The 21,454-nt window shown below is 49.2% G+C and overlaps 3 protein-coding genes across 4 annotated transcripts in view; 1 reads left to right on the forward strand and 2 right to left on the reverse strand.

Annotated features, from left to right (window-relative positions):
* Positions 1 to 1,226, reverse strand: part of CCDC159 (coiled-coil domain containing 159) — a 34,387-nt gene extending 33,161 nt beyond the window's left edge. Inside the window, exon 1 of one of the 2 annotated variants that reach the window (XM_075321174.1) lies at positions 1,207 to 1,226. The gene's annotated coding sequence lies outside the window, so the exon portion shown is untranslated. Of the gene's footprint in view, positions 1 to 1,009; positions 1,155 to 1,206 lie in introns of those variants that run through there. The other variant, XM_075321173.1, reaches the window with a different exon arrangement.
* Positions 1,186 to 7,692, forward strand: MMACHC (metabolism of cobalamin associated C). The gene is made up of 4 exons (XM_075321177.1): positions 1,186 to 1,323; positions 3,555 to 3,749; positions 3,982 to 4,134; positions 7,053 to 7,692. The coding sequence occupies exons 1-4, from the start codon at positions 1,246 to 1,248 to the stop codon at positions 7,362 to 7,364; spliced, it is 738 nt and encodes a 245-aa protein (XP_075177292.1). The 5' UTR covers positions 1,186 to 1,245; the 3' UTR covers positions 7,365 to 7,692.
* Positions 7,693 to 16,544: 8,852 nt separating this feature from the next.
* Positions 16,545 to 21,454, reverse strand: part of LOC142249516 (uncharacterized) — a 38,821-nt gene continuing 33,911 nt past the window's right edge. The window contains exon 5 of the mRNA XM_075321178.1: positions 16,545 to 17,685. Within this exon, the coding sequence (XP_075177293.1) occupies positions 17,641 to 17,685 (45 nt within the window). The 3' untranslated portion in view covers positions 16,545 to 17,640. The remainder of the gene's footprint in view (positions 17,686 to 21,454) is intronic.

Raw genomic sequence — 21,454 nt, forward strand, 5'->3', positions numbered from 1 at the left:
ATCCCCGGGCCCCCGGCTCCTCTACAGTCCCCCCCCCCATCCCCGGGCCCCCGGCTCCTCTACAGTCCCCCCCCCCCCATCCCCGGGCCCCGGCTCCTCTACAGTCCCCATCCCGGGGCCCCGGCTCCTCTACAGTCCCCATCCCGGGGCCCCGGCTCCTCTACAGTCCCCCCCCCGGGCCCCGGCTCCTCTACAGTCCCCCCCCCGGGCCCCGGCTCCTCTACAGCCCCCCCCCCATCCCCTCTACAGTCCCCCATCCCCGGCTCCTCTACATTCCCCCCCCATCCCCGGCTCCTCTACAGCCCCCCCCCCATCCCCTCTACAGTCCCCCATCCCCCGCTCCTCTACAGTCCCCCCCCATCCCCCGCTCCTCTACAGTCCCCCCCGGGCCCCGGCTCCCGGCTCCTCTACAGTCCCCCCCGGGCCCCGGCTCCTCTACAGTCCCCCCCCATCCCCGGCTCCTCTACAGTCCCCCCCCATCCCCCGCTCCTCTACAGTCCCCCCCATCCCCGGCTCCTCTACAGCCCCCCCCAATCCCCTCTACAGTCCCCCCCGGGCCCCGGCTCCTCTACAGTCCCCCCCCATCCCCGGCTCCTCTACAGCCCCCCCCAATCCCCTCTACAGTCCCCCCCGGGCCCCGGCTCCTCTACAGTCCCCCCCCATCCCCGGCTCCTCTACAGCCCCCCCCAATCCCCTCTACAGTCCCCCCCCATCCCCGGCTCCTCTACAGTCCCCCCCCATCCCCCGCTCCTCTACAGTCCCCCCCATCCCCGGCTCCTCTACAGCCCCCCCCCAATCCCCTCTACAGTCCCCCCCGGGCCCCGGCTCCTCTACAGTCCCCCCCCATCCCCCGCTCCTCTACAGTCCCCCCCGGGCCCCGGCTCCTCTACATTCCCCCCCCCCATCCCCGGCTCCTCTACAGCCCCCCCATCCCCTCTACAGTCCCCCCCCCGGGCCCCGGCTCCTCTACGGTCCCCCGGCCCGGGTCCCTCCGCTCTTTTTTACCCACCATTCAAACAGTCTCCCGGGCACCAGCAGCGTCCAGCTCTCGGTAACGGCAGCTGCCGCAGAGTACGCCGGGATATGTAGTTCTCTATCCCGCCTCTGGTACAGTGAGCGGGCGAAACACTAAACCACAAGTCCCAAGAGTCTGTGCGCAGGGTTAGCGTGCACGTAACTTCAGCCCCGCCCCCGCACTACAAGTACCATGAGGCGCCGCGGCTGGAGGTGACTTCTCGGGGTATAATGGGCGCACACGTGGAGATCCTGGAGAAGCTGCAGGGGGCGCTACAGGCGCAGGGGTTCGAGGTGTATCCATTCCAGGTAACCGGTGCGCCCGAAATATCCTAGTGAATGTCGGCGGAGGAGGAGGAGGCGGCGGAGGCTCAGTGAGCAAGAGACACTGGTGGAGGCGAAATGACTTCTCTCAGTTGTAAATTTATATGATGAGAACCAATGGTCTGCTGTAACTGACCTAGGAGAAGGCTCAGTGTGTAAGAGCATGAAGATGAGTAATAGACTGTGCTACTTATGTAACAGCTGTAATAACATGAAGGAAAATGGTGCAGTGAATAAGAGTCTAATGTGCAGGGATTCATCACTAATAGAGAATGGATAGTGGGTAAGACACTAGAGGTGTCTGAGGGTGAGATACTGGAGAGGTGAGTGTCTAAGGAAGATCAGTGCGTAAGAGACTTGAGGTGTCTCTGAGGAGGAGAGTCAGTGGGTAAGAGACTGTAGAAGGTGTGTGCCTTAGGAGAAGGGTCAGTGGGGAAGACACTAGAGTTGTGTCTGAGAATAAGATACTGGAGAGGTGTGTGCCTAAGGAGGATCAGTGAGTAAGACTGGAGGTGTTTCTAAGGAGGAGGGTCAGTGGCTGAGAGTCTGTAGAAGGTGTGTTCCTTAGGAGGAGGGTCAGTGGGGAAGACACTAGAGGTGCGTCTGATGGTAAGTGGATAAGATACTGGAGGGGGTGTGTGTCTAAGTAGGATCAATGAGTTAGAGACTCGAGGTGTGTCTGATGAGGGTCAGGGGTAAGAGACTGTAGATTATGTGTGTGTGTGCCTTAGGAGAAGGGTCAGTGGGTAAGAGACTGAAGGAGGTGTCTGAGGGGGGCGTTCAGTAAATAAGACACTAGAGGTGTTTCTGATGAGGGTCAGTGTGTAAGAGACTGGACTAAGTGCATGTATGAGAAAGATGTTCAATGGATAATAAACTGGAGGTGTGCCTCAGGAAAATCTGTGAATTAGATACCAGAGGTGTGTGTGTGTGAGTCTAGGGAGGATCAGTGAGCAAGAGACTAGAGGTGTGTCTAATAAGGGTCATTGGGTAAGAGACTTTAGAAGGTGTGTGCGTTAGGAGGAGGATCAGTGGGAAATAAACCAAAGGAGTGTGTGATGGTCAGTGGGTAAGAGACTGAAAGAATTATCTGAGGAGGAGGGTCAGTGAGTAAGACACTAGAGGTGTGTCTGATCAGGATCAGTAGGTAGGAGACTGGATTAAGTGCATGTGTGAGGAATAGGGTCAATGGGTAATAGACTGGAGGTGTGTCTGAGGTTCAGTGTGTAAGGTGTGTCTGTAGAGGAGGGTCAGTGGGTAAGAGACAGTAGATGCATGTGCTTTAGGAGGAGGGTTAGTGGGTAATAGATCGATGGAGGTGCCTGATGAAGGTCAGTGGGTATGGTGTGTCTGAGGGAGGGGTCAGTGGGTAAGAGACTGGATTAAGTGCATGTATGAGGAAGAGGGTCAATGGATAATAGACTGGAGGTGTGCCTCAGGAAGATCTGTGAATAAGCTACCAGGGTGTGTGTGAGTCTAGGGAGGATCAGTGAGTAAGACTAGAAGTGTGTCTGATGAGGGTCATTGGGTAAGAGACTGTAGAAGGTGTGTGCATTAGGAGAAGGGTAGATGGATAATAGACTAAGTCAGGTGTTTTTGATGAGGGTCAGTGGGTAAGAGACTGGAGAAGCTTTGTGCCTTAGGAGGAGAGTCTGTGGGTAAGAAATTGGAGGTGAATGTCTGAGGTGCAGGGTAAATTAGTAAAAAAAAAAAACTAGGTATGGTAAATTTATGGGGTGCAGAGACAGTGGATCATGGGTCCCCAACTCCAGTCCTCGAGGGCCGCCAACAGTGCGTGTTTTCAGGATTTCCTTAGTATTGCACATGTGATAATTTAATCACCTGCACAGTTGATGATTCCATCACATGTGCAATACTAAGGAAATCCTGAAAACATGCCCTGTTGGCGGCCCTCGAGGACTGGAGTTGGGGACCCATGCAGTGGATGATAGAATTGAGAGATTGTAAGAGTTGGAGGGTCAGTAAGTAAGAGACTAGGAATGGTCTGCGTCTCCTGTGCAGGGTCAATGGGTAAGAGATGGTGGATTGAGAATGTTCAGTGGGTAAAAACTAAAACAAGTGTATCATTGAAGGCTCAGTAGGTGGATGCACATGAGGACTGGACATTAAAAATAGATCTGGCTCAGTGGGTAAAACTTCATTGTGGCCTATGGTGTAATCTTCTGCTTGCTTTTCCCCTGGTATTTTCCATGCAGATCTGTTGGTACAATGGCGTCCTGGATCCTGTCTTCCATCTCTCCTACCCTCCGGACACGCTGGCGTTCGTCGTGCTCAGTGCACCCTCCATGTTTGAGAAGTCCTTTAAGCCTTTCCTGGCTCAGCACGAGCTGCAGAGTCTGCGGGATCCGATTGACCAGTGCGTGTCCTACCACATGGCACGGGTGAAGGAGGTGGGTGCAGAGAATTCGGCAGATATGGGAAGATGACGGGCAGAGGCAGGTTGTTGTGGGCACAACCTAGATGGGGTTTTGATGGAGACATAAATGGGTGGAGTCTGGATGAAGCAAGCTAAGCGGGGGCGTGGTCTGCATAATTACTGATATTCATGGGCGGGGCCAGAATACAAATGACATTGGATGGTACCGACGTAACCCGGATTAATCTTCAGCTCTTTCCACGCAGAGATTTTCCGCACACAACATTGACGTCATCTACGACTATGAACTTCATCCCAATCGGAGGCCGAAGGTTCTGATGCAGACGGCGGCGCACGTGTCCGGAGCAGCGTACTATTACCAGAGGAAAGATGTGGAGCAGGACCCCTGGGAGAAGAGGGTGAGTGCCAACAACGGGGCTGCAATAATGGCCACTTGTACAAAGCTGCCAGGAGGAGGGACTGTGATTGGTGGTGCCAGCCTCTGTGATTGGTTGCAGTCAGACCGCACCCCCACTCTGTGTGACTGCTTCTGTGATTGGTTGGACTCAAACGCTGTGTGTGTCCCTATAGTAGTGTAGAAATAAATTTTAAAAAATTTGGCTAAGGGTTCCCCCATATGATAACGCATACGGCTCCAGGCTGCAGCCCTTGTTGTGCGCTTATCTTGGCTGTGTATAAAATAACAGGGACACCATACGCTTTTTTTTTTCTTTTTAAATTATTTAAATAAACAATTTGAGAAAAAACTGTGTATTCTCCCCTCCCCCCCCTTTTCCTCCCCAATTTTGATACCAAGCCAAGATAAAGCAGGCAGCTGGGGGCTGGTATTCTCAGGCTGGGGAGGCCCGTGCTTCTTGGGACCCCCCAGCCTAAAAATAGCAGTATGCAGCCACCCAGAGTTGTCGCATCCATTAGATGTGACAATCCCAGCACTTAACCCAGCTCATCCCGATTGCCCTTGTGCTCTGGCAGTCGAGGTAATAAGGGGTTAATGAAAGCTCACAGCTGCCACTAAGCCCTATATTAGTTAACAGAGGAGTCTGAGACCCCCCCCCTCGCCCAAATTACTAATCTGTAAGTGAAAACCGAAAATCTTTTATGTGAAATAAAATACAAATAAAACCCCCTCTTTCTTCAATTTTTTTAACTCTAAACACCCAGTTCTGCATAATCCACACGAGGCCCTATGACTATCCCAGTTTTGTTACATGCTGAAGTTGCAGCGCGCTGGCACATTACAGAACACGACAGCCCGCTGCGGCTTCAGGTAGACACTGACTGAGCCGCAGCTGTGAATGGTGACGTCACTCAGTTTATCTGCAGTCACAGCTGGAGGCTCCTAGGTTACCCCACCACTGACCTCAGGTGAACTCAGTGACCTCACCTTTGTGAACTCATTTAGCTCAATGAGACTGTGTTTGTTTGTTTTTGCCGAGAAATGCAGATTTGCTGCTGAAATTTATTCACCAAATTCCTGCACCAATACTGCGGCTCCTGACAAAAAAAACTGCATCGCAGACGCTGTCACACAGGGTGGGGGGCGCGGACAGACTGCAACCAATCACAGATGCCAGGACTGCTGGTGGGCGGGGGAAGCAGCGAATATGTATGAGGGTAATGAGTGGTCCCGGAAGTAGTGTTATTGCTGCATGGGAGACTCGGTAAGTATAGCGCTCCTGCTTTTTTTTCTTAAAACTTATTCAGGTGGCCAAATCCAAACAGTTACAGTTCCCTGGGAAGTCAGTGTTCAGGGTCAGTCTACAGACACTAGGTATCTCGTACGACCCCGAACTACAGGCCATGTGCCGTGAAGGTGGTGGTGGTGGGAATTGCATCGTCTGATAGTCCACAGGGTTTAAATCAATGAGGTTCTGCAGCAGCTGGGGTGTATAATATAAGGTATGTTTCCACAACTGCTGCAGAACCCTCTTGCATTTGGGACTCATCAATAACTGCAGGACTGGAACAATAAAGGAGAAGACCAGATATTATGTGATGGGTGGAGGGTCCACGCTGGGAGGGGTCAGTCTTTGTTCTCTGGAAACCGGTTTAGCTGCTTTTCTCATTGCTCCAAGATTAGCGGAGACCCATGGGGCAAAGTCCAATGAAAACCTTCTTCCGAGTCTCTGGAATTTGTGCACTTTGTCATGTTATGGCTTCATTCAAGGTTAATTCTGATTGTTGTATTTATTTACTTATAGAAAGCTGTGCTGCATTTTACTGCCCTACCTCTTGTTTTTCTCTAAATTACACAAAACGCCCCTTTATTTTTTATTAGAAAATATGAAGAAATTCCCCATTATGTCCACTAGGTGTCAGCACTGGTATAATATGCATGAATGCTTGTGGCCACCAATACACTGCTATGGGGAGATAAGGTATGCACACCAGTGACTATGGAAGGGGAATACATGGAATAGCAGAAACTGCTGTGTGAATACTGACATGAAAAATTCAATAGCTATTTGTAAGAATGAAATGTGAAAAATGGAACCTGCATTACTGTCATGAATATATGAATAAAGAGAAATTTAGCTACCGAATTGATCAATGCAGAAGAGCCCCAACACTACGCCAAAGCATCTCTCTACGTTGGGGTCCCTAGCTTGTGTGTGTCCTCTCATGCAGTTAAAAAACTTACCGTGTATGGGACGCTGAGACCCAGGCTATATATACGATGTGGATTGGCAATAGGTGTGTATGGGGAAGGTTCACAAACGAAAAACTACTAACATTAAGGAATAACGTTTGTGAACCCTCCCCTTACACACCTATTGCCAATCCACATCGTATATATAGCCTGGGTCTCAGCCTCCCATACACGGTAAGTTTTTTAACTGCATGAGAGGACACACACAAGCTAGGGACCCCAACGTAGAGAGATGCTTTGGCGTAGTGTTGGGGCTCTTCTGCATTGATCAATTCGGTAGCTAAATTTCTCTTTATTCATATATTCATGGCAGTAATGCAGGTTCCATTTTTCACATTTCATTCTTACAAATAGCTATTGAATTTTTCATGTCAGTATTCACACAGAAGTTTCTGCTATTCCATGTATTCCCCTTCCATAGTCACTGGTGTGCATACCTTATCTCCCCATAGTGATGTTTTTTAGGTTTTTTGCACCCAGTTCAGACATAGAATGGAGTACCAATACACTGCTGACACCTAGTGGACATAATGGGGAACTTCACATTTTCTAACACAAACAGAAGGGAATGTGATATAATTAGAAATTAAAGTTTGCTGAAGAAAACCAGTTTGCCTTCATTTTCTGCCGATCTTCATTGAGTTTTTTTGTGCTTTCTTCCCCCAGAAGATGTACGGTGTGTGTATCCATCCGCGGTTCGGGGGCTGGTTCGCCATCCGCGCTGTACTGGTGTTTACTGATGTCCAGGCTCCGGGTTTGGAGCAGACTCTGCCCATTGACTGCGTCCCCAGCAGAGAGGACAGGATAAGCCTCCTGGAAAACTTCAACTTTAACTGGAAGGATGGGAAGTACCGGGACGTGCTGCCGGCAAAGGAGAAGTATTCAGCCGAGCAGACTCTGTACTTTACTACTCCACCTGCAGAGAGGCTGAACCTACTTAGACTCTGGGGTCAGATACAGCCCACCCCTCCCTGCTGAGACTGTGACGACTCCTCAGCTCTGCATGGTCAGAAGTCTGAACACTTCCCCACCAGCCGGGGCCTTCCTACCACGTCCTCCTCTGTATTCTGTGGCCCCAGTATAGAGACTGTCAGGTCACAGGAACGGATGGTCAGTACTGAGCAATTACAGGAAGATATAACATTAGACGGTACTGGGTGGGTATTAGTCTTGTAGATAGTGCGGGGGCTGGGATTGTAGATTCTGGATTTTATTTTTGATTCTTAAAACTCCAGATTTTTTTTAATGTATTTATTTTATGGCATTTTGATTATTTATTATTAAACCTTGGGGAAAGTTTTATGAAATGGTCAAGTTTTATTTTTTGTAATTAATTTAAATAAATATACAGTTTTATCACAAGTTCATGTGTGGGAATATCAGCGTAATTTATGTACAGGTCACAGGTCCAGAGAGGTGCTGAGTATTAGGTGGGGGGGTTGACCAGGGACAACGGAAAGATGTGACCCCCAAGAAGACAACCCCCTTCATGCAAATTCAGTCACATTTCAGAACATCTCTAAACTTAACCTCTTCATAAGAGGTGACTTTCCATATTTTTTTTTTCCCCTCCTCATTCTCTCCCCCCCCCCCCCCAATAAAGAAGGGAATTTTGTTTACTTACCGTAAATTCCTTTTCTTCTAGCTCCAATTGGGAGACCCAGACAATTGGGTGTATAGCTATTGCCTCTGGAGGCCACACAAAGTATTACACTTAAAAGTGTAAGGCCCCTCCCCTTCTGGCTATACACCCCCAGTGGGATCACTGGCTCACCAGTTTTAGTGCCAAAGCAAGAAGGAGGAAAGCCAATAACTGGTTTAAAGACCAATTCAATCCGAGGAAACATCGGAGAACTGAACCATACCACATGAACAACATGTGTACCCGAAAAAACAGAAAAACCCCGAGAAAACAGGGCGGGTGCTGGGTCTCCCAATTGGAGCTAGAAGAAAAGGAATTTACGGTAAGTAAACAAAATTCCCTTCTTCTTTGTCGCTCCATTGGGAGACCCAGACAATTGGGATGTCCAAAAGCAATCCCTGGGTGGGTAAAAGAATACCTCATGATAGGGCCGTCAAACGGCCCTCTCCTACAGGTGGCCAACCGCCGCCTGAATGACTTATCTACCTAGGCTGGCGTCTGCCGAAGCGTAGGTATGCATCTGATAATGCTTGGTAAAAGTAAGTAGACTCGACCAGGTGGGTGCCTGACACACCTGCTGAGCCGTAGCCTGGTGCCGTAATGCCCAGGATGCACCCACGGCTCTGGTAGAATGGGCCTTCGGCCTTGAGAGAACCAGAAGCCCAGTAGAACTGTAGGTTTCAAGAATTGGTTCCTCGAGCCCCCGAGCAAGGGTGGATCTGGAAGCTTGCGACTGTTTACGCCGACCAGCGACAAGGACAAAGAGTGCATCCGGGTGGCGCAGGAGCGCCATGCGGGAAGTAGAACCTGAGTGCTCTCACCAGAACCAACAGATGCAAATCTTTCTGAAATTGATGGACTGGACGAGGACACAAAGAAGGTGAGGTGATATCCTGATTGATATGAAAATGGGATACCACCTTAGGGAGAAATTCCGGAACCGGACGCAGAACTACCCTGTCCTGGTGAAGGACCAGGAAGGGAGTTTGTATGAGAGCGTTGCTAGCTCGGAAACTCTCCTAAGAGACGAGACCGTTACTAGAAGGCCACTTCCCGTGAAAAACGGGAAGGGAGACATCCTTCAAAGGCTCGAAAGGCGGCATCTGGAGAGCAATTAGAACATTGTTCAGATCTCAGGGCTCTAACGGCCGCTTGTACGGAGTGCTGAGAAGACAAACTCCCCGTAGGAACGTGCGTACCTGAGGAAGTCGTCGTTTCTGAAAAAATACAGATAGCGCTGAGACTTGTCCCTAAAGGGAACTGAGCGACAACCCATTTTCCTACCTAGATTGCAGGAAGGAAGGAAACATAGACGATGCAACCGGCCAGGGAGAAACACCCTGCGCCGAGCACCGAGATAAGAACATCTTCCACGTCCTGCGGTCAATCTTGGCGGACGTTGGTATGCTAGCCTGTCTCATGGTGGCAACCACGTCCTGAGGTAATCCTGACGACACTAGGTTCCAGGACTCAATGCCACACCATCCGGTTGAGGGCCGTAGAATTCAAATGGAAGAATGGCCCTTGAGACAGCCAGTCTGATTGGTCTGGTAGTGCCCCCGGTTAGCCTACCGTGAGGCACCACAGAACCGAGTACCACAACATCCTCGGCCAATTTGTAGCGACGAGGATGGCGCGGCCGCAGTCGGTCTTGATCTAGCGCAGTACTCTGGGCAACAATGCCAGAGGTGGCACCTAAGGTAGCTAGAACTGCGACCAATGCTGAACTAAGGCGTTTGCCGCCAGAGCTCGATGATTGTGAAACCGTGCCATGAAGCTGGCACATTGTTGTTGTGCCGTGACGCCATTAGATCGACGTCCGGCCTCTGTCAGCGGCGCCAGATCTCCTGAAACCCGTCCGGGTGAGGAGACCATACTCTTTCGGCCACACCTCAGCGACTTAGGAAGTCAGCTTCCTAGTTTCCACACTTGGGATGTGAATTGTGGATATGGTGGATGCCGTGTCTTCCACCCACATCAGAACCTGCCGGACTTCCTGGAAGGCTTGCCGGTTGCGCGTTCTTCCTTGGTGGTTGATGTATGCCACCGCTGTGGAGCTGTCCGACTGAAGTCGGATATGCTTGCTTTCCAGCCGCTGTTGGAAGGATTGTAGGGCAAGATACACTGCTCTGTGTTCAAGAACATTGATCTGAAGAGTGGACTCTTGCTGAGTCCACGTACCCTGAGCGCTGTAGTGGAGAAAAACTGCTCCCCACCCTGATAGACTCGCGTCTGTCGTAACTATCGCCCAGGACGGGGATAGGAAGGACCTTCTTTTTGACCAAGAGGTGAGAAGAAGCCACCACCGTAGAGATTCCTTGGCCGCCTGAGAAAGAACGACGACTCTGTTGAGGGACGTCGACTCCTCGTCCCATTGGCGGAGAATGTCCCATTGTAGTGGACGCAGTAAAACTGCGCGAAAGGAACTGCCTCCATTGCTACCATCTTACGTAGGAAGTGCATGAGGCGTCTCAATGTGTGCGACTGGTTCTTAAAGAAGAGCTTGCAGCCCGTAGTGAATGCTGTTTGTCTAGCGGCAGCTTCACTATCGCTGAGAGAGTAAGAAACTCTATGCCTAGATATGTTATCGATAGGGTCGGGGTCGGATCTGACTTTAAAAAGTTGATGATCCACCCAAAACTCTAGAGAGTCTCCAGCGCAACGTTCGGGCAGTGTTGGCATGTTTCCTAAGAGAGTGCCTTGACAAGTAGATCGTCTAAATACGGGACCACAGAGTGACCCTGAGAGTGCAGGACTGTGACTACTGCTGCCCTGACCTTGGCGAAGACCAGTTGGACTGTCGCTAGCCGGAAGGTAGAGCTACGAACAGAGGGTGTTCGTCTCCTATAACGAAGCGTAGAAACGCTAGTGCTCTGGATCAATCGGCACGTGTGGATAAGCATCCTTGATGCCTAATGATGCTAGGAAATATCCTTGGGACCTTGAGGCGATGACATGGCGGAGGGATTCCATCCGGAACCGCCTGGTGTCCACGAGCTTGCTGAGCATTTTTTAGATCCGGGACGGAACGGCCCGTTGTTATAGGTACCGCAAAGAATTTGGGGTAAAAACCGTGACCTTGTTCCTGAAGAGGAACGGGGGTCATCACTCTTTCTGCCTATAGAGTGCACCCTGTTTGCAGAAGAGCAGCGGCCCGGCCGGGAGGTGAAGAAATTCTGAAGAATCGAGTTGGAGGACGAGAAGTGAGCTCTATCCTGTACCCGTGAGACAGAATGTCTCACACTCAATGGTCATTGACCTATGGCAGCTAAATATCGCCAAGGAGGGAGAGCCTGCTACCGACCGAGGCCGCAAGTCATGAGGAAGCCGCCTTGGAAGCGGGTTTTCAGACTGTCGCTTTTTTGGGCGAGACTGAGCCCGCTAAGAATCTTAGCTCCTCTGATCCTTTTGAGTCCACATTGGACGAGGAAAAATGGGACCTGCCCGAGCCTCGAAAAGGCCGAAAACCCCGACTGCCTCTTGCTCTGTTGGGGTTTGTTGTGTCCGGGCTGAGGAAAGGATGAATCCTTACCCCTGGACTGTTTGATGGTTACATCCAACGCTCACCAAACAGTCGGTCAGCAGAAAAAGGCAACTGGTTAGGCAACCTTTTTTGGAAGCAGAATCTGCCTTCCATTCACTTAACGAGCAGACCAGGCTCTGCTTAAAAACACGGAGTAGCGGAGGCTACCGCCGCACGGTTCGCAGAGTCCAGGACAACCTGAATCGCGTAAGAAACAAATGCAGACATTTGAGAGGTTAAGGATGCCACCTGCGGCACAGATGTACGTGTAACCGTGTCAATCTGTGTAAGACAAGCTGAAATAGCTTGGAGTGCCCCAAGGGAGAGAATGCCGGAGCCAACGGTGCGCCGACAGCCTCATAGATGGCTTTCGACCAGAGATCCATCTGTCTGTCAGTGGCATCTTTGAGTTTGCAGTTCCATCTCCCACTGCAACTATGGATCTAGCTACAAGCCTGGAGATTGGAGGATGCCGCTCGGGACATTGGGTCCAGTCCTTGACCAAGTCAGGGGACAGGGATAACGTGTATCCTAAGCCGTTTGGAGAAGCGCATATCTGGATAAGCGTGGTGTTCCTGGACTGCCTCTCTGAAGGCAGAGTGGTCCAGAAAAATACGTGAAGCTGACTCCTCCACTGGAGGAGCTGTGAGAAATAACCCACATTCTATAGATGGACGCTATAAGATTATTTACTATGGCGTCACAATCAGGTGTATCCAGATTGAGAGCGGTCTCAGGATCAGAATCCTGAGCCGCTACTTCCGCCTCATTACACAGCGAGTCCTTCTGTTAGGACCCTGATGAAACCGAGGCCGCTCATAGCGAGCCCACTTAGGCTGTCTGGGACTGACGTCCGTGCAGAGCCGTGACTCTGGGATGCGTGTGACATTCCCGGAGCTGTTAGTTATTCACACTGAGGGGGGCCATGGATCAATGATTCAACAGTGCCCATATTGTGAGAGACATGTCCGGACTGCTAGGCTTCTAGTATCATAGCCATAGTCTCAGAAAAACTGTCAGTAAATACTGCAGACACCGTCCTCATCCCCTGGCCATTAGTGCATACAATGGGAGCCTATGTACCTGCCGGCCGTATAGCCGTACATGCTGTACCAGCTGTATAGAAAAACATGTGGTTCTGCACCTTTGTTTTACACAGAGAATATGCTGATAACTCCTCCGCATAATCCAGGAGGGTATATACAACGTGCGACCAAACAGTGCAATGTATATAGTACAAGCATATCTATAAGTGCACTTCTGCACTAGTGGGGTTAGCACCACAGGTGCTGCTTAACGCCTGTTACAGCGATTGTGTGACTATCAGAATGCCAGGGTCTTCCACACTTGTCTCTGTATCGTACAGAAACTGACACTAATGGCTGCCGGTGTCCTTGTAGAGAAGGAAGCCGTGGGCGTGCCTGAGAAAGTGCGGGAATCCGGATTCACAGTGCACACAGTGAGAGGGGTGGAGTATGCAAAACATACTCCAGCTCTCAGCTCTGCTCTATGCAGCGTCACGCCCCTACCCTGACTGTCAGGGCTGTGGGCGGTAACGAAGGGAGACTAGGCCCAGAAGCCGGGGACTCGAGTTAACAGCGCGGCCGCCGTAAAAGCGCGGGCCGCGCTGAAGTCCCCGGCGCACCACAAGTGCCAGCCGCGCCGCAGTTGCAGCGGCCGGCGCGACCGATTCATAGAAGTGGCCAGCGTCCCGCCCCTCTCCTGACTGGCAGGTCTGGGGGCGGGAACGAACGGAAGCAGGCCGCAAAAGCCGGGGACTCTAGTTATCAGCGCGGCCGCCGTAAAAGCGCGGGCCGCGCTGAAGTCCCCGGCGCACCACAAGTGCCAGCCGCGCCGCTGCCAGCGGCCGGCGCGACCGATTCCTGGAAGTGGCCAGCGTCCCGCCCCTCTCCTGACTGGCAGGTCTGGGGGCGGGAACGAACGGAAGCAGGCCGCAAAAGCCGGGGACTCTAGTTATCAGCGCGGCCGCCGTAAAAGCGCAGGCCGCGCTGAAGTCCCCGGCGCACTACAAGTGCCAGCCGCGCCGCAGTCCCAGCGGCCGGCGCGACCAATTCCCATAAGTGAGCCTGCTTCAGCAAAGCTGAATGAGGCCATGGCACAGGCGCCGCAGCGCTGATGTCCCCCGGCGCACTACAACACCCAGCATGCTGCGGTGTGAGCGCCAAATGCACGGGGACACAGAGTACCTTGAGGAAGCAGGGCCATGTCCCTGATGTACTCCGCTCCATCCAGCATCTTCTCCAGGGGCTGTAGATGGAGCACGGTCTCAGTGCCTGGAGACCGGTAAATCCCACTTCACCCAGAGCCCTGTAAAAAGGGATGGGGAAGGAATCAGCATGTGGGCTCCTGCCGCCGTACCCGCAATGGGTACCTCAACCTTACAAACACCTCCGACATACAGTGGGGTGAGAAGGGAGCATGCTGGGGGCCCTGTATGGGCCCTCTTTTCTTCCATCCGACATAGTCAGCAGCTGCTGCTGACTAAAAAGTGGAGCTATGCGTGGATGTGTTGCCTCCTTCGCACAAAGCACAAAACTGGTGAGCCAGTGATCCCACTGGGGGTGTATAGCCAGAAGGGGAGGGGCCTTACACTTTTAAGTGTAATACTTTGTGTGGCCTCCAGAGGCAATAGCTATACACCCAATTGTCTGGGTCTCCCAATGGAGCGACAAAGAAAGTGGTTTTTATTGGCATCTGCCATATGGGCCAAATTGTGTATATTTTATTAGTGTACACAATACCAGGTATGTTTATTACAAAAAAAATTGGGAAAAGGGAAAAATTGTTTTGAATTTTTAATAAGTTCTTAAAGTTCTCCTCCCCCACCCCTCCAATTTCCACAGGAGGTATGAACTTGCAATCATTTAATACCATATAGTAAAACGAATGTTCCCCTAAGAAGCTCCGCCATTGGGAGGGAATCAACATGGTGGCCATTAGCATGCCCTCCAGCTGATGTGGTAACCTATTGGCATCTTGTGATTGTGACAGAAGCCATGTAAATGCTGCCGTCAGTGATTGACAGTGGGATTTAAATGGCTAATGGCACCTGTGTTGCTGCTGTTCCAGCCGGACGCAGTCTCTGTAACAGTTCCCCTGGTCGCTGCATATACACCCCCCCCTCTGCTCCAATGTAATGTTACACTCTATGGTCAGGAAAGGGTTAAGTAACTTGTTTTTGAACAATTCATAATGGTTACTCTAGTCCCATCCAGAGTGGCTATAAATGAAGAAATAAAATCTATATATAGGCTTCTGTCTTATGGGAAAGCAAAGCCTTTAAACTGTGCAAAACTCCTCTCCACTCCTATAATCCAGGAAAAGAGCAGAATTGTGAATGCAGCTCTGGATGTAACTGGAGTTTAACTTAAGTGAACCTGTCAGGTGTAATATGCACCCAGACCCATGAGCAGTTCTGGGTGTATATTGCTAATGTCTGCCTAACTATCCCTGTATACACTAGCATAGATAAAGGGATCCTTTATGATATGCTAATGAGCGCGGGGACTAGTCACAAGGGCATTGGTTCCTGTGCTCATTCCGCCCTCTTACCATGTTAGTACACCCACAAGGGCGTACTAACATACTATTCATTCCCCAGCAAAAATATAAAAAAAACTGACACGCACATCCAACAATGTTCACATTTGTTGGATGTGCGGGTCAGTTTTTTGATATTTGTAGTGAGTCTTTTTCTGACTGAGCACTCCGCCCTAAGACCTGGCTGTGTTCATAACCATTGTAGCAGGAGCCTAGCTGCCCATACATGAAGGTTTGCAGTCCAAATAGTGGCATTTTGCCCAGACACGGATGTTTTTAACCTAGATAGTGGCATTTAAGTTAGGGTCCCGGATTACAGAGATTACCTTGCCGTTGGTTTCCGGGCTTACATGCATTGGCCAATACATAAACTAAATATCTCTCTTTTGCAGTAATGTAGTGCCATATTTTAACTTGTACATTTTTGACTTTTTCAGTGTGCAACTGTATGCATTTATAGTATATATTCATTGTCCAGCGTCATCAGCGGTGATGTACGCAACGGTCTGTTGTCACCGCTGATGACTTTCGCTTTAGGCTCAGTGGAATTGATCAGAAGTCCCAGCACGTTCAGTCATGCGCACTAGACCTCCCTGAAGCAGAGACATGTACATCTGTCTTCATAGTGCGCATGACGAAATGGCGGGGCGTTCTGATCATGCGCACTGACCCTAAAGCCAGCATTCTGAAGTGATAACGGACACAGGTACGCACGTCACCGCTGATGATGCGGCAGTGAACAGCATGTTGCACGCACCTGTGGGCGGAATGAGTGCAGGAACTAACGCCGTTGCGACTAGTTCCTGTGCTCATTAGCATATCAAAGGATCATTAGAAATACTTTTTCTAAAGATCTCTTTATCTATGCTACTAGATACAGGGACGGTTAGGCAGGGAATAGCAATATACACCCAGAACTGCTCGTGGTCCTGATGCATATTGCACCTGACAGGTTCCCTTTTAAACAATTTAGTATAGAAACCTATTAGCCATGTTATTCAACCTAATACGAGTTATGAATGTCTGTATGACGGATTATAATCCAGCACGTTGCATGCAAAAAAAAAACAAAACATAAAATTGGGGAAAAATAAAGTTTTATTTCACCAAGTAATAAAACAAACAAGAAAACTTTTCAGTACAGTTTCCCCAAAGTTCAGTATTGCTGAAGAGGCCATATGTGCGGCAACAATTCGTGTCGCTTATATTAAACAATGGCGGAATATGATGGAGTCTTCTGTGGGGCGATGCCCTGTGCTGGGGGCAGTGCCCAGACGCATTACCCTGAGTGCAAATGATGGGCTAACGACGAGAGTGACGGAAACGCCCCTGTGATGGTCAATATATTACATTCTGACCCCCCCCCCCCCCTCCAAAACCCCCCCCAAAAGATTATCAATACTGGGAAGGAACACCCCCCCCCCCCCCCCCAAAAAAAAAACCAAACTGTAAATCTTATTTTCTTGTGCAATTTATATAAAAAAAATTAAATTATATTACCATTTGCAAACAAACGCTAAATATTCCCGTTTTGATTGTCTATCAGACGATAAAGCTCCGGCCGTCTAATCCCACAGAACAGAATTTACAAATGTGACCCAATCCAGACCCCCCCCCCCCACTCTACAGTCTGGAGAATTCGGCCTATTTTGCACAAATTTGAACATAAAAACAGAAACGAAATTGGCGGCGCTCCCTCTGACAATGCGAGGAGCTGGGCTCCCCCTGTGACGACGCGGGGAGCCGTCAGGAGCGGCACTGCCCCTGTGACGACGCGGGGAGCCGTCAGGAGCGGCACTGCCCCTGTGACGACGCGGGGAGCCGTCAGGAGCGGCACTGCCCCTGTGACGACGCGGGGAGCCGTCAGGAGCGGCACTGCCCCTGTGACGACGCGGGGAGCCGTCAGGAGCGGCACTGCCCCTGTGACGACGCGGGGAGCCGTCAGGAGCGGCACTGCCCCTGTGACGACGCGGGGAGCCGTCAGGAGCGGCACTGCCCCTGTGACGACGCGGGGAGCCGTCAGGAGCGGCACTGCCCCTGTGACGACGCGGGGAGCCGTCAGGAGCGGCACTGCCCCTGTGACGACGCGGGGAGCCGTCAGGAGCGGCACTGCCCCTGTGACGACGCGGGGAGCCGTCAGGAGCGCCGCTCCCCCTGTGACACCACGGGGACCTGTCAGGAGCGCCGCTCCCCCTGTGACACCGCGGGGACCTGTCAGGAGCGCCGCTCCCCCTGTGACACCGCGGGGACCTGTCAGGAGTGGTGCTCCAGATGATAATAGATCACACAGTCTCCCAGCGAAGTGCTGGACTGCTACAGTCGTCCCGGATGTCATTAAAGGCTGGGGAGGCGGCCATGATGAGCGAAGGACGTGGGGTCACAGTCATGGAGGGTCTTCAGTAGTGTTACGTTTCACACATTTGCAGCTAAAGTCCCCCCATAAGTGCATCAAGGCCGCCCCACGGTGACTGAAGGCACAGAGGGAACGGTGCCCGGTCCTGAGCAGAAGGTTCTGTGCAATATAAGGACTAGTAGCTGTACAGAGACAACGGGGTGTCCTCCATCATGTCATCCTGCAAGGAAAAGAAAAAAAAAAATCATATCCAGGATCACAAATTATTCCATTCATTGACAGCAGGCAGAGATTAAAGGGGTATTCCCCAGAAGCCAAGTTCATTTTAATTAATAGATCTTGGTATAATAATAGGTTCCACAATTGGATGTGATTAAAAAAAAATATGTTCCTATGCCAAGATAAACTTATATATGTGTCACTGCTGTGCACTATGTAATGTCCGTGTCTGACCGTATAGCGACATGGTCTCATCACAAAAAGAATCATCTAGGATATAATTTTTTTCTTTGAGGTAAAACATTTGTTAAAAATAGCCAGAGAAATGTTTTACCTCACAAAAAAGAATCATCTATGATACTTTCCTTGAGGTAAAACATTTGTTAAAAATGGACAGGAAAATGTTTTACCTCACAAAAAGAATAATCTATGAAATAATCTTTTCTTTGAGGTAAAACATTTGTTAAAAATAGGCAGGGAATTATTTTACATCACAAAAAAAAAACCCAACATCTATGATACTGTGGTGTAATGTCTGTATACTCTCTTTTCTGTCCTCCCCGGCCCAGTAGGTGTGGGATGATCAGACCATGTCCCTGTACAGTCAGACACGGCCATTACACAGTAGGGACACAGATATAAGATTATCTCAGCGCAGGAACATTAAATACATCCAATTGTGGTAATTATTATTATTCCAAAATCTATTGTGTAAAATCAGCTTTATTCCTGGGGGACAACCTTTAACTAGGCCCGGAATGTCATACACCAGTCTTATGTTGATTTGCGCCAAAATTATCTTGAGAGGTGAACACAGTTTGGCATATCTGAGGCAGCTGTGATGTCAGAAACTGAAACCCACACCAACTATCAGCAAACACAGATCACAGGTTATTGAAACCTATGGCACAAATCTATTTTGGCCTAAGCCATGTGCACACGTCGAGTATGTGGAGAGTTTACCTCAGTATTTGTAGCCAAAACCTGGAGTGGGTAATAAATACACAAGTGGTGCCGTGTTTCTATTATACTTGTCCTCTGATTGTGCCATTTCTGGTTTTGGCTACAAATACTGAGGTAAAAAAACGACCAAATACTCAATGTGTGATTGTGGCCTATAAGAAAATCTGTCAGTAGGATCAAATACCCCAAACTACATAAAGACATGCAGGTCTTTGAAACGTAAATATATAGACACCTTTATATCTTCTATCTGTTGCTGCATTCCCGTGCAATCAGTGTTTTAACTTATATGGAAAATGAGGAGTTAAGTTCTTTAAACATGACAGAACACTTCACGTTTTTTCCCTCCCAGTGTCAGCCTTTTTAGCTTGGCTGATTGTTCACAGTCAAATGTCTTTGCTGGGCGCCTGATATCACAAAGGCAATGAGCCCTCAATCAAGTTAAAGAGACTTAAACTGGGAGGGAAACAACCTGAGGAGGTAGAGGCTTGTAAAGTGCTCTGTCACATCCAGAGCATTTAATGCCTCATTTGCATGTTAATTAAAACAATGATTTCTCAGGAATGCAGCAACAGATAGAAGATATAAAAGGTGTCCATGGATTGACATTTCAAAAGCCTGCATCTCTTTATGTGGTTTGGGGTAGTTGATCTTTGCATCTGAATGAAAACACTATTTCCTAAGGAATGGATATACTTTTAGGCTATGTTCACACTAGAAAAATGATTTTTCTTAAGAAATTTCTTGAGTGAAGGATTAGCGCACCTGCGTTAAAAAACGCACCAATAACGCAGGTGCGTTTTTGAGGCGTTTTTTTTTCATGTTGGTCCCTGCGTTTTTTAATGCCTTTACAGCAATAAAGCACATTGAAAATGAAAAAAAATAAATAAATAGATAATACAGAGATAAATAGATGATAGATAGATAGAGGGATAGATAGATAAATAGAGGGATAGATAGATAGATAGATAGAGGGATAGATAGATAGATAGATAGATAGAGGGATAGATAGATAGATAGATAGAGGGATAGATAGATAGATAGATAGATAGAGGGATAGATAGATAGATAGATAGATAGATAGATAGAGGGATAGATAGATAGAGGGATAGATAGATAGAGGGATAGATAGATAGAGGGATAGATAGATAGAGGGATAGATAGATAGAGGGATAGATAGATAGAGGGATAGATAGATAGAGGGATAGATAGATAGAGGGATAGATAGATAGAGGGATAGATAGATAGAGGGATAGATAGATAGAGGGATAGATAGATAGATAGATAGATAGATAGATAGAGGGATAGATAGATAGATAGATAGATAGAGGGATAGATAGATAGATAGATAGATAGATAGATAGATAGATAGAGGGATAGATAGATAGATAGATAGATAGATAGAGGGATAGATAGATAGATAGAGGGATAGATAGAGGGATAGATAGATATAGATAGATAGATACATAGAAAGTTAATATAGGGATGGATATTCCAGCTTTATTTAGGATGTTCCCCCCACACACTGCACTTCTCGCGGTCAGTAGTGTGTTCACATCACCGGCCGTGAGAAATGTCCTGTAGTTCCCCGCAGCCTCGCTCAGGAGCCGGATTCAGCAGTCGCTCCCTGACCGAGGCTGCGTGGAGAACTGTCACACGCGGCTGGAGCAGGGCTGGAAGCGCCGCGGGACATCGCTGTGGATTACGTCGGAGCTGTGTGTTTCGGGGGGGTTTAATACACTGGAGAAAGAGGGGCTTTTTGTCTTTTATTCAAAATAAAGGATTTTTCGGTGTGAGTGTTTCCTTACTTTCACTTTCAGATTAGTGACGGCGTGTCATAGATGCTGCCATCACTAATCTTGGACTTCGCGGCAGCTATTGGCTGCCGTTAACTCCATATTACCTGGATTGCCCCCGCATCACGGCATCTGGAAGAGCCGGGGACACTCCGGGACTGTCGCATAATGGATGCGACAGTCCCGGGGCAGCTGCGGCTGATATTCTCGGCTGCGGGAGGGGTAGGGGGCATTAACCCTGTCCCTCGCTCTCCCCAGCCTGAGAATACCGGGCCGCCGCTGTGTGTTTACCCGGCTGGAAGGTAAAAATACAGCGGAGCACACGCTTTTTTTTTTCTCTTCTTCTTCCTGTCCTAGTGACATCACTTCGCTGCAAAACGTAGTGCATGGAAGTACACCATGTCCCGAAAACGCGAAACAATGCGGGAATAACGCAGGTATAACGCACATCACGTGCTACCTGCGTTATTCCAGCGCTATTTCATGATTACATTACAGTCAATGGAGTGAATAACGCACTTCGCTGCAGAAAAGAAGTGACATGCTCATTCTTTTTCTTAAGAAAAAAAACGCAGTGTGCCCACAGCTCATTTTTTTTGCCATAGGTTTTGCTGGGGAATGTCTGCAGAAAGGTTACAAGAATTTCTCAAGAAATAAAAAACGCAGTGTGTGAACATAGGCTTAAAGACCTGGATGCCCTCATATGCCGCGGTTTCAGAGTTTTGATCTTACGGACAGATTCTCTTTAAGCTTGCTCCATTTTCAAAAGGGTCAGGAAGGAAAAACATGACAAGGTGAAATAATAAAATTCTCCTTTCATGTCCAGCAAGCAGAGATGGTGGCCCCTATTACTACATTTAAAGTGGACAACTGTGTGCAATGTAAACTAATATGCCACAATGTGACAACCCCAAGATTATATCATTGCGCAATAAAGAGACCCCCACCTCTGAGTATAGTAAAATAAAATATAAAAATCAGCGATTTTTTTAGCCTTCAATTTTTTTTTGC

This window comes from Anomaloglossus baeobatrachus, chromosome 8 (assembly GCF_048569485.1).
Source record: "Anomaloglossus baeobatrachus isolate aAnoBae1 chromosome 8, aAnoBae1.hap1, whole genome shotgun sequence".
Classification (NCBI taxonomy): domain Eukaryota; kingdom Metazoa; phylum Chordata; class Amphibia; order Anura; family Aromobatidae; genus Anomaloglossus; species Anomaloglossus baeobatrachus.

Bases quoted from the DNA above. Each gene is read 5' to 3' on its own strand.
- MMACHC (XM_075321177.1), top strand. From the start codon at position 1,246: ATGGGCGCACACGTGGAGATCCTGGAGAAGCTGCAGGGGGCGCTACAG. The intron at 1,324-3,554 runs GTAACCGGTGCG...TTTTCCATGCAG, and splicing joins TCGAGGTGTATCCATTCCAG to ATCTGTTGGTACAATGGCGT. The intron at 3,750-3,981 runs GTGGGTGCAGAG...CTTTCCACGCAG, and splicing joins ACATGGCACGGGTGAAGGAG to AGATTTTCCGCACACAACAT.